The sequence below is a fragment of the Thrips palmi genome, unplaced genomic scaffold (genome assembly GCF_012932325.1).
Source record: "Thrips palmi isolate BJ-2018 unplaced genomic scaffold, TpBJ-2018v1 HiC_scaffold_4, whole genome shotgun sequence".
Lineage (NCBI taxonomy): Eukaryota > Metazoa > Arthropoda > Insecta > Thysanoptera > Thripidae > Thrips > Thrips palmi.
In genome coordinates, this window is record NW_023144631.1 from 9,527,318 (window position 1) to 9,539,512 (window position 12,195).

General features: G+C 53.8%; 1 protein-coding gene across 5 annotated transcripts; it reads left to right on the plus strand.

The window, feature by feature from the left end:
• Positions 1-276: 276 nt before the first annotated feature.
• LOC117649082 (sodium-independent sulfate anion transporter-like) lies at positions 277-12,027 on the plus strand. Of its 5 annotated transcripts, none has more exons than XM_034391498.1 (12): positions 277-482; positions 7,854-8,066; positions 8,192-8,387; positions 8,491-8,711; positions 8,793-8,964; positions 9,077-9,241; positions 9,320-9,481; positions 9,573-9,713; positions 9,791-9,936; positions 10,025-10,198; positions 10,291-10,444; positions 10,537-12,027. In XM_034391498.1, the coding sequence occupies exons 2-12, from the start codon at positions 7,875-7,877 to the stop codon at positions 10,668-10,670; spliced, it is 1,857 nt and encodes a 618-aa protein (XP_034247389.1). In that variant the 5' UTR covers positions 277-482; positions 7,854-7,874; the 3' UTR covers positions 10,671-12,027. The 5 variants fall into 5 exon arrangements, with proteins under 5 accessions (XP_034247389.1, XP_034247390.1, XP_034247392.1 ...); XM_034391499.1 differs by lacking the exon at positions 277-482 and adding an exon at positions 3,610-3,759; XM_034391501.1 differs by lacking the exon at positions 277-482 and adding an exon at positions 6,437-6,479.
• The last annotated feature ends 168 nt before the right edge of the window (positions 12,028-12,195 follow it).

Genomic DNA, 12,195 nt, shown 5'->3' on the forward strand with positions numbered 1-12,195 from the left:
ACCCTGTCGGCACCCCGCCGTCAGGCCGTCGGTGACCTCGCCCGGCGGCCGGGTCCCCCCCTCCCCTCCCCGCGGCCCGCGCGCGAAGACAACAAACCACTGACCCCTCTCTTCTGCGTGCAGGCAGACCGTGCAGTCGTGCAGCCGAGGGCCCAGGGCCCCGGCCCCGGGCGCCCCGTTGGGCCGTTGGGCGAGGGGGGCGCTGGTGGAAGGGGGCGGCGTCGCCTGCGTCGCCGGCCGGTTGCCGCCGCCTTGCCGCCTTGCCGCCGACTCAGGCCGGGCCGCCGGGACGCGGGACGCGAGTCGGTGTGAAACCGGAGTCGAGAGCGCGTCGTTGTCCCTCCTTGGCGTGGCTCCGAGTCGCGTGCGCCGCGGACGCCGTCGAGCACCACGACGACGAAGACGAGGACGGCGCCGGCGAGCCTTACAGCGGCCCATCCCAGGCAACCCTTCGAGTGTCGCAGCGCATTCAACCGCACGAGGTGAGTGAGCCAACCTGTTGTTGATGGTGACGGTCTGCATGGCGCACCAAGTACGGCTCCTCCTCGACAAGGTGTCCGCCACGGGGAAGTTCCCTAAGTTTCGCACTTTGACGGATTTCCTTTGTGGGTTACTCTGTTTGTCTGCTTCCGGGATTTTGAATACCAATTTGTGTGATTTGCCTAAAGTCTTTCCCCATGCGTTTGCGGATTGTGAGTGAGGTAGCCCTTGCCCAGCAGCCGTGCACGAATGACCTGTGTTGCACGAATGTCGATATTGTCGCACCTTGACTTTGTCCCATGGCTTGTAAGAGAGAGCGCGCCGTGCGTCCTGGCCGCCGCTGTCGACGGACAGCGGCCTGGCGGGGACTTCCCTGGCGCGCGGCGCCGGCCAGGCTCGGGTTCGAATCCCCGCCGGCGCTCCCGTTTCGCTGGCTGGCCTGCTGCCCGGCTGGCCGTCGCACTGACCCCCAGGCCGCTGCGTCGTGAGAACCCTTGTCTGCATAATGCCAGCCGTGGGGGAGTTCATTTCCGTTTTCCGACACGACACGTGTGCTCGGCCAGAACCATTTTCCGCGTCCTTTCCCATGTCTGTACCTCGGGCACGACGGCGAGCGTTTCCAACGTGACGCATGGCGCGAATTAGATTTTGAATCCGATTTCCGAGTCATTTTGTTTTGGAAAGAGAGAGAGAGCAGCTTGAAAGCGTCGCCGTTCGCGTGGCACGGATTGGGAAAATGAAACGGGGAACGGTGTTTGTCAAGCATTCGTGTCTGGCGCGAGTCTATCCGTGGGATGGGATGCGGGTCCGCCCCTTCGGCGTTTCGGCTGCGACTGCGACGTTCGCTGCAGCGGGGCGCCTGGCACGCGGCACAGCCAGGCAGGCAGGCTGGCTGCCAGCCTGGCTGGCGGCGCGCTCGGTTCGGCTCGTTTCTTCACGTTGTTGCGTCTCTTCCTTGCTCTTCCTTGAATGCGGCCTTGAGCTTGCACTGCAGCGCCGCGGTGCTCCGCGTCCAGGGCGAGCCGTTGCCGCCGCCGCTCCGGAGTCCGGCCTGCGGTCGTCTCGCTGCGAGTTGCACGACGTTCGTTCCGGCGTCCGCTGTGAATTCCGATTCGGTTGCTTGATCGGCTCGCCCTGCCGCGGCCCCCGCCTCGCCGCCGCCGCGTCTCGGATGCACGAGACGCATCAAGAGGCTTTATTCGTTTAGCGGACCTTTGTGGGTCGCGGTAAGTGCCGCGAATTAAGCGAGCCGGCAGTCATCGTCCCCGATACCAAGTGGCCGATGACCCATCGGGCCCTTCCCCTCCCCTCCGCGCCGGCCGCGCACGACAAAGGGGCGACCTGCCCGGGGCGGCGCGTCCAGCCCGTCCAGCCCGTCCAGCCGGTGCACTGGCCTCTGCAGCGGCGCAGCCTTGCATCGCGGATCGCGGCCTTGGTGGCCTTGGCGGCGGCCGCGCTGGATTTGCATAGCCGGTGACCAGTGACCCGGCCGGACTCGTGCACGGGAACAAGGGGACACGGCGGCCGTGGTCATGTCTCGTTTTGCAGTGCAGGCGGGCATGTGTCGGGCCCGAAATGGCATACGATCACGATCAGTTGTGGTCCAGCCCTTAGTGGTAATGGTGATGGTGCCAGGATAGGCAATCCCGCCGCGCTGCCGTGCCCCCGTCGTGCCTACCTGCACGGCGGTAGGCAGGCCGGCGGGGCGGGGCCGGCCGTCGGCTGGCCTGACACACACGCCTCTCCGCGTCCTAACGGTGTGGGAACAAGCAGAGGTGTGTCCCCCTGAGCGGAAGCGGCGACGACCCGGCCAACGCCGGCCACAGAGAGATGGGCGGTGTGCGTGTGCAAACGAGCGCACGCAAGCACACTGGAGATGATCCGCTCCAGGCAAGCACAGTGTCGGACAAGTGGGCCAAAAGCGCTACTTTCCGCCTCCCTCCGGCCGCTTCTGGATCCGCCCCTGTGCGGTCCAGCGTGCCAGCATCCGCCAGCATCACTATGAATCGGGCGGCAGGTATCGATCGAATCGGGGAGGGGGGTATGCAGGTGTTGTTGCCCGGGGCGCTACGCGTCGCCCCATCTCGCCGTAATGCCAACATAAAATAAGGGGAAGGCCACGGCCTCGGCCGCCTCGGCGGACCGCGCCTTTCTGCATTCAAATCTGTCTAGCAGACGACGCGGCGCGACGCGGCGTTTCTTTGTTTTACGACCAGCCCTGCCTTGGCGGCGCTTGGCCGCGCTTGGCGGTGTAGGAAGTGCAGCGCGTCCGCCGCGTCCGCTGTTTGTGGCGGCGTGGCGTGGCAGTGCAGCTCCTTCGATGAGCAAGCCGCACATCACATCGGCCGGGAGCAGGCAGGCAGGCGGGCAAAACGCGCCCAAGTTTGAACGACCCAATCAGCATCAATCTGCCGGCCGCACCGCGCGCTGCGCCGTCGCTGTCGGCGGGCTGGGCGTCTGCTGCGCGCAACACCGCCGCCAGCGTGTCGCCGTCGGCTTGCCCGTCCTTGGAGCCGAGCAACCGGGTAGAACCGAGTGCGGGAAGTACAGCACTCGGGATTCGAGTCGATTATCGGATTCGCTGATTCGCTCCGCCGCCGGCGTGTTGTTGTCGGCGTGCCCGACGGTGCCAAAGCAACCGGGTAGAACCGGGTGGAACCGCCACGTCACCACACTCGCGGGTTTTCGTGTCGATTATCCGGTCGCGGCTCGTCGGAGCGGGGCGGGGCGGGGCGGGGCGGGGCGTGCCAGTGCCCGAGTCGCTCGCTCGGATCGGACCCACGGGTGCAAAAACGGCGAGAAGGCGAGCGGCAGTGATTCGAAGAGTCGCGCCGTCTCTGTCGCACTCGCGAGGCGTGCCGTCTCGGTGCGAGAGAGACAGCGACGGAAAGGGCTCTCGGAATCAGCCTGCAGGCGGGCAGCGCGGGCAGGCCGTGTTTCGCGTTTCCGCGAAGGCGCGCGAAGGCGTCGCCGATTCGGTTCGCTTCGGTCCCGGGCTCGCGTTCGGCCCGCACGCTGTGTGCTCGGGCCGTATATCGCATAGCGCGCACTCCGCGCCGCACTGCGCAGCGCTCTCGCCGAAAGTGCCAGTGCCACACACTTTATGCCTGCCGCCGGGCCGCCGCCGGGGACAGTGTACTGCGTACAGTCCCGGCCGCCGCTTCTTTTGAGTCGGAGTGTCCCAGCCCGGCGGCCCGGCGGTCTGGCGAATCGGCGCGGACGGCAAGACATGCAGTCGGAGTGTGCCCCTGCCTCCCTGCCCCAGTGGCGTCGAACCCAGTAAGTCATCTCTCTCGCGCCTTTCCACGACGCCCTACAAAGGATGCTGTGTCCCCCCCCTCTGCGGTCCGTTTTCCAGGAACTGTGGGCGACCGGTTCCTCCCTCCTCCCCGTCCCCCAGCATGCATCCACCCCCCCCCCCCCCGCCGGGAGAAGGACATGGCCAAAAACGGTCGAGAGCGATGACACACTGGGGGGGCTGACCGGGTCGGGCCGGGCCGGGCCGGGACTGCGCGGATAAGCCGGGTTGGAATCGGCCGAGACGAGAATAAAAATGACGTTATCGAAACCGGATTACGGAACCAAGGTCAGAACCGGTTCCGCGCCATCATCAAGGCACGCGGTGTGGAGCGCGCGGCGTGGCGGGGTGGGGTGGGGCGGGGCGGGGCGGGGGCCTTTGCCTCGCCTTTGCCGCTTATTTCGGTGGTGCAGAACCAGGAGAAAGATATGGTGTCTATGGCGTCGCAACAAACTCCATCACTAAGTTCTGAAAACAACATGTCAAGGGAGGAAAGTTTGTTGACAGGAAAGACGTATATTTGCATCAGAGCAATTTGCATATTTCCTCAGCCCCAGACTCCGAACGAGCTACAACTCTTTTTCTAGGGACTGGCTCAGCCATAAGAGTCCACTTTAGTTGTTCTTTAGGAGTGTAGTATATTTTTTTTACGACTAACTTTCTATTCGGCCCGCAGTTTTTTCCCTACATTGTGTCGAAAAAGCCGGTGGTGTCGTTGACGAACTGGAAACCAATATATCGAGCCGGGCCGATGGGTCCGGCGCTCCATGGCGCAGCCGGTGCGATAGGGGGTCTGGGGCGTCCGCCCGAGCGAGCCTTGACTCATAATCGTCTCGTGCCATCCCCCTCCCCCTCCCCCTTTTCCTCCTTCCTCAGTATTCCTGCGCAGCGAATCACAAAAATGAAGCATAAACATGAAAAAGACTCGCACTTTTTTATTGGCGCGATAACCACGGCACCGGGGGCGCGAACTCGCGAACTCGAACCCTAGCCCGCACATCGTGCACGAGGCATGGCAGCCGAGGCGGTGAAAATTTTCACCGCGTTTTCCCCACTTTTCGGGTTTTTTTGTCGTTATTTGGTGGTGTTTTTGTCGTTATTTGGTGGCGTTTTTGTTTTCGGTTCGGAAGATGAGGCTTGGTGCTTGCCGAGGGCTCGGGGCAGGACTGCCCACCAATTAGAGCTCTCTATCCGCGCCGTGCTGCCGCGTGCGCCGCCGACCGGGGGCAGGGGAGGGGGGAGCGTCCGACAGGAGGGCGACTTTGGTACTTTGTAAAAATAGCGCGTTGCAGCGCGGCGGCTAGGCTGCATCCCGTCCCCTTGGGCGGGGGGACACTCTAGGCTGAGCCGCGGACGTCCGGAGCGAATCCGAGTTTACTACTTTCACTATCTCTGCATAGGTCAGTCAGGGCGTGGGCGGCCTCGAGGTGGACCCGACCCGCCGACGCGTCGGACGCGGAGCAGAGGAGGCACACTGGTCGGCCGAACCAGAGCCCCGCATGCCCACGGACTGTCGAGTTGATTTGTCGCCTTTTCTGCGACCATTTTTTGCGACCATTTTTTGCGGAACCCATTTTTGTACAGCCTCGCCGTGTCGAGTGTCGAGTTGACTTATTCCAGCGGAGCAGTCACGTGCGCGCATTGTCCTCGTGACGTCGGGGCGGGGCGGGGCGGGGCGTCCTAACTATAGCTTCATCGGGCCGTTCTTCGTGGCGCCACCGCGACGACGCCGCGCGCCGCGTATTCCCTAATGAAGGTGCCTTCCGTGGGCGGGGCGGAGCGCGGCTCGGCTCGGCGAGGCGAGGCGAGGCGCGGGGTGGAGGTACTGGTTCGAACCACCGCGCTTGTAAAAGCCGAAGCGACGGCAACAGCCCCTCCCCTCCGGCCCTTCGGGGGTAACCCCACCCATCCACCGCTCTGCCGCTCTGCCGCCACAAGCGGAGAACACTCTTCTCCTTGACCTCGGCGTTGCGCCTCGCCTGGCCGAGTCTAGTCTATGCCGGGGCAAGCAAAAGTGGGCAAGTGGGAACAACGTGTAATTACAGCCGAGCCTTATCACAGCTACTCCAGCGCCCTCGAGGACCCCTCCCCCCTCTCCCCCCTCCCAGTCCCTGCCGTAGGAGCCTAGGACGTGTCCTATCTCCGCAGCCGCGTCCGTCAGCACATACTTGCAGTGCCGGGGAAGACCGCTCACGGGATTCTCTGGGAGTTTCAAAGCACGGCGTCATCGCCCCTCCTTGGAGGGCGTGTTTTGGTCATTACTTTGCCCCGTTCTCGAAAAGCATGATGGCAAATGCGACTAACAGGAGTCTGATAAAGAAATTGGCGAGAAAATCGATCTTATCACTATGTGAGCGACTGCTGTCTCGGTCGTGTGTGTTTGGTTTGTTGTGCACTCAATGACTCAATTACAAAGTTTTGCCAGGTGTGCCGTGCAAAGAACACCTCCAAAGTTGGCGAGAGCGCGTTGAGGTCTCTAGGTGCGCGGCGCTCCTGGCCGGCGCTCTCAGGCCGCTTTTCGGGTGTTCCAGGTGCCCTGGACAGGCCGGGGCTTCGGCCGGGGCTTCGGCCGGGGCGGGCCCTTGACACCGATACGCCGCGGTGCGCAAGGCGGTGCGCTTCGCCAGGACACTGCCGGACACCCGCGTCACTGCGTCACCGCGTCACCGCGTCACCGCTTGGCGACGCCAAAACAACCGGGGTGCGTTCGAGAAGGACGCGGAAGTGGCCGCGCCGGTCCACCGGGACTGGCAGGGACTGGCGGCCTGGCCGGACAGTGTGGTGACGGCCTGACGGCGGCGGGCGGCGGCTCGGGATGTAGGTTTACGAGTTTGGCCGGCCTTGCAACAGACCTGGAGGCGAGGCTGGCCTGCCTGGCCTGCAGGCCTGGAGGTGTGTCCAACAGGCGTGTTGTTGTCGTCGAGCTGCCCAGCTGCCCTCAACCTCGGCCACTCGGCTCGCACGGCCACGCATCCTCCTCGCCCTGCTTGCTGACGCCAAGCTGACGCCTACTGACGCCGCCGCCCCACCCCGCAGGCACTACATGTGTCAAATGGGTTGCCTACTCCTCGGGCGCTGTCGAGCGCACCGTTGCGGAGGTTGCTCTTGAAAATCCCAATGTTTGCACTGTTCCGCCGTGAAGGTTCGGCCGCCCGCCTGCGAGGTAGGCCAACATCCCGTGCCGCAACACTCCGGCGTTTACGGTGGCCTACCTTGCGCCTGTGGGCAGAGGCAAGGTAGACCACCGTCTCTCCACGGGTGCCTTCTTGCGTTCCGGGCCGGCGGCCTGCCTCGCAGGGGCTGTTGCCTTTAAAGCGGCGGCCCTGCGGCTCGAGTGTCGTGCTCGGTGTTCCTCGACACTCGAAGCACCGCGGACATGATCATTTGTAGCGGGGGGAGATGAAGCCCTACTCGGCGCAGACGCCGACGCCGACACGCCCCGCCACACCGGAAGGACTACGAGTCGTGGTGGTGGTGGTGGTGGTGTGGTGGTTGTCGTCGTCGTCGTCGCGTCGCGGAGGCGGCAGCAGCGGCGGCAAACATGGCGGCCAGCGTCCCTTTCATTCCCTCTGCTGCCGGCGAGCGTCCTTTCGCGCCGCGTCAATGGGTGTCATAGCCCAGGGCCTTGATGTCGTGCTATCGGCCGCTGCCGCGCCGCCAGGATGTCGCAAACGACCCCCCAGGCCCCTGCCTGCTCCAGGACGGGCCGCGACGACAGCCCCGAGCCCGAGGTAACCTCCAAACGAGCCGCCCGCCTGCTGTGCCATCGACGTGCACATGTAAACAAAGCAGACGATTTGAATACTATGTAAACATAGCGGTTTGTGCGGGAGTCTTAACGCGGTGGGACTACTGTACGATTGATTCTGTATTTTGACGTTGCTGCTGTGTTTCTATTCAGAAGTGCTGACAGTCTTTATAGTTTAGACCATAGCAATGTAGTCTATTTTAAGTTCAAACTGCTGAATTTACTCCCATATTCACTCTACTAGAATGTAAAGGGAAAATTTGAAAGAAGCTGCTGAGTCTCTATTAGCTATCATCATTTTTAATTGGTGCCTCTTCTTCTTTGCAGGAACTGGTGACCTGCTCAGCCATGCCTTCCAAACAAAAAGATTGGAAGCGAAGTACAAAGCGGTTCTTAAATCGTCGTGTCCGCATCACAGAATGGCTTCCTGAGTACAACAGGGACAAGTTTGTATGTGATTTGATTGCTGGTGTGACTGTTGGCCTGACTGTCATGCCACAGGCCTTGGCATATGCTACATTAGCGGGATTGGAACCCCAGGTATTTATTTATTTTGAATAGAAATCAATTTTAATTAGGATACTCATTGGTATCTTGGCATTAACAAAATAAATGTATTACATTACAATGCTTAAAATTGATATTTATTTGATGACTTGTTTCAGTATGGTCTGTATTCTGCTTTTGTGGGTTGCTTCATATATGCCATATTTGGCAGCTGCAAAGACATTACGATAGGACCAACTGCCCTAATGGCACTTATGACTTATCAGCAAACAATAGGTCGTAATGCGGACTTTGCCATTTTGCTATGCTTCCTTTCTGGTTGTGTGCAGCTTCTCATGGGTGTTCTGCATCTAGGTGAGTTACCATTTTACTTTCTTTTATTTCAGTACTCCAATAAGGAAGGCTCTGAATCTCAGCATGTGTGATCTATTTCATATTTGTTATTTCTTTTCAACAGGTGTTTTGGTTGATTTTATTTCTATCCCAGTAACCGTTGGATTCACATCAGCAACATCTGTTATCATAGGAACCTCTCAACTGAAGGGTCTTATGGGTCTGAAATTTGATTCCTCTGGATTTGCTGATAATGTTCGCAAAGTATTTTCACATGCAGGGGAAACTCGAATTTGGGATTTAGTCCTGGGACTAAGTTGCATCATTATTCTTCTCTCCTTCCGAGTAAGTAAAAGAGCATTTTATTCTCGAACTCATTACGAAAAGAACACGTTGTTATTAAATTTGGTACCATTCTTCATACAGAAAATAAAAGACATTAAAATTGGTGGGTCCAAACCAACAAGAAAGCAAAAAATTATCATGAAAACATTGTGGCTTATATCAACATCAAGAAACGCACTCATGGTTCTTGCATGCTCCTTCCTAGCATACCTTCTCCATGAGCAAGGGACTGAATCAGTGTTTGTACTTACAGGTTCGTTTTTTTCCTTCCTACCTACTATGTTATCTGTTCAACTTCTGAGCAATAAATGCTTTTAAGGTTTATTTCATGAAATCACCATCTTCAATCTTTCTTACACCTACAGGAAAACTTCAATCGGGGTTGCCTCCTCTGCAACTTCCTCCATTCCAAACCAGTTTCTCAAATCAGACATTTGACTTCACTGGCATGTGCACAGAACTGGGATCTTCAATTGTCCTTGTGCCAGTCATTGCAGTTTTGGGAAATGTTGCAATTGCAAAAGCATTTGGTTGGTAATAAACGTTTTGAAAATTTATGTTTGCCAGTGTGGTTAGTTTTGACTGTGTCTTTTTTTCTTATTTTGCAGCCAGTGGTGACTCAATTGATGCTACACAAGAACTGTTAACTCTTGGCTTGTGCAATGTTGCTGGTTCATTTGTTTCCTCAATGCCTGTCACGGGATCATTTTCACGTTCTGCTGTCAACCATGCAAGTGGTGTCCGTACTCCAATGGGTGGAGTGTACACCGGTCAGTCTTTAAAACAAAACCTGTTACATTTGTGCTTTCCTTTTTATTTTAAAATTTCTTTCACTAATGTATTTTAAAAACTGTTTTTCAGGTGCATTGATTTTACTTGCTCTGAGCCTTCTGACGCCTTACTTCTACTATATACCAAAAGCATCACTTGCAGCTGTAATTATTTGTGCAGTCATCTTTATGATTGAATATGAAGTTGTCAAGCCCATGTGGAGAAGCAGTCGTAAGAGATTTCAAAATTGTGTTTTGCAAATTACTTTTTGTTCTGTTACCTATACTTGATTATTTGGCTGATTCCAGGCAAAGATTTGGTGGCAATGGCAGCAACTTTTGTGCTTTGCCTAGCAATTGGAGTTGAGTATGGTATTTTGGTTGGAGTGGCAATCAATATTGTGTTTCTATTGTATCCATCAGCTAGACCAAGCGTTCATGTTGAACAAAATACTGTGAGTACTTACTAAAAGTCAACTGGCCTCCTTACAAATATGTCAGGCTCATTAGTTAATCCCTCTCTTTTCTCTCCCACATCATTAGACCGCCTCTGGAATATCTTACCTTATGGTTACACTTGGTAACAGCCTCTACTTTCCTGCTGTTGATTTCATTAGAGCTAGTGTTGGTCGTGCAGGTATTAAACAGGGAGCTAGTCAGTTGCCTGTCGTTGTTGACTGCCGCTTTATTTTGGGAGCTGACTATACTGCTGCAAAGGTACTATTGCAGTTGTTGGTCTTGTCTTGTACAACCGTGTACAACACTTAAAAATGTCAAAATGATTTATGTTTATTATAATATGTTTTCAGGGCATAGCATCGCTTATTGATGACTTCCACAAACGTAAACAGCGGATTCTATTTTACAAACCAAGAGCTGCAGTTTTGTCAGTTCTGCATGGGGTGGGACTAGAAGATTTTATTCATGTTAGCACACAAGAACAACTGGACTCAACTCTTAAAGGTTAGTATCATTTCATTACTTTAAACAGAGTTTTGTAGGGTGCTTATTTTGAAGTGCAGGGAAACAACTTCTTATGTTCACATAATTTTCAGATTCAAGCAGTTCTGCTGGGATCAAGTACAATGATGTAGAGCTGCATGATGTTGCAGCTATCCGACATAAGGAAAAGGAGGCGGGAGAAAATTCAGTTCCTCTTCTACCAGAGCCTAACTTGCATCCTGCATAGTGAAACAGGAGTGACTTTGAATGGGTGAAATACTGATAAGTCATGGTTGTATTATGGCTAAAGTTCCCTCATCATGTGGTCATGCATGCACTCTTAATGCATTGCATGCTCCTCCTTGTTTAATTTAGACCTGCTCTATTCCATCACTTTGTTTTTCGGTTGTTGTTGCCCATTCCGGTTGTCAGTTAGATCAAGTTTTATATTTTCATTGAACTTTTACATTTCTTTTACATCCCTCTCTCTCGTTTTTTATCTTTCTTCTTTTTTACTTCATGTCAAAGTACCTTTTTGAGTATAGATCTGTATTTGTAATAGTACGTAATAAATAATTTATTCCTAGTTCATGATGACCAAAGTCTCATCATCTGATAATGAAGTTAATGCTTATCTTGTACATATTATAGTTTGGGAGAGCATTCTCCCTGTTTTGTGTGTGTGTGTGTGTCTGTGTGTCTCTGAGAGTTCAAAGACATCTTTTATGTAGTTAAGAGCTGAAGACTGTTTGGCAATATTTATACTTTTCATTTTTGCTCATACTGAGACTGTTCTTATTTGTGTGGCACCAAAGGAGACACAAAGTTTTAATTAATTCATTACAAAACTTGTTCTTCAAAATATTTGAATTGTGATGTTAGAACAATATGACAGTGCACCCTATTTTTTAGACTAAGATTTTTTTGTACAATTATTGCACAATTACCAAGCAATTTGGTTTTTTATTAGGTTTTATAATAAGGACTAGAAAACAGAAAAGTGTTAATAGAGACTACTTGCTTCTTAATTTTGTTGATGTTTGATGGAGCTTTGCAACAAACTTACATCCATCCACGTAAAGGTTCACATAGATTCTGAAATTTGTGTCTTCCATCAAGGTTCTGTCTAATGTGTTAACTTCTGTACTTCATAAAAACCAACAATCCACTTTTCAGGTAGTGTTTTGCTACCAATAAATCTTAATCAGCCCAGTGAGGCTAACTGCCAAATATAACACAATTCCTGGCAATTTGTGACTTTATTTTTTTGTCAAATCACCTTATTGCAGAATTTGGTTACAGTACCAGTGTGTGCGCGCCATGACATGGGCATGCTAGTTCAGTATTGGGGGTATAAATGAAAGCTTGTTTTTCATCATTGAATAGTGTTTATTCACAAAGAGATTTTCTATTACCATGTATACATATAAACTTTTATAAAAGAAGTGCATATGCATTTGATATGATTGAGGACTGGCAAGTTTGAGATCCATGCTAAACCATTACCAACAATAAAGTAGATATAACATGAATCAGGTACATTGTCATGCCATGTAAAGACCGATATACATTTTAATTGTGTTTTGAATATAAATTAATATATTCTATACAGTGATTTAATTCAGAAAATTTGGTAACCAGTTAAACAAAAAATGCAGAGTTATTCTGTTCAAATCTTGAGAGAAGCAGCCATAAATTACAATAAGTACAGATTTATAGTCTAGTCAAAGATGACAAAATAAATCTAGACCACATTGAAATATCACACTGTC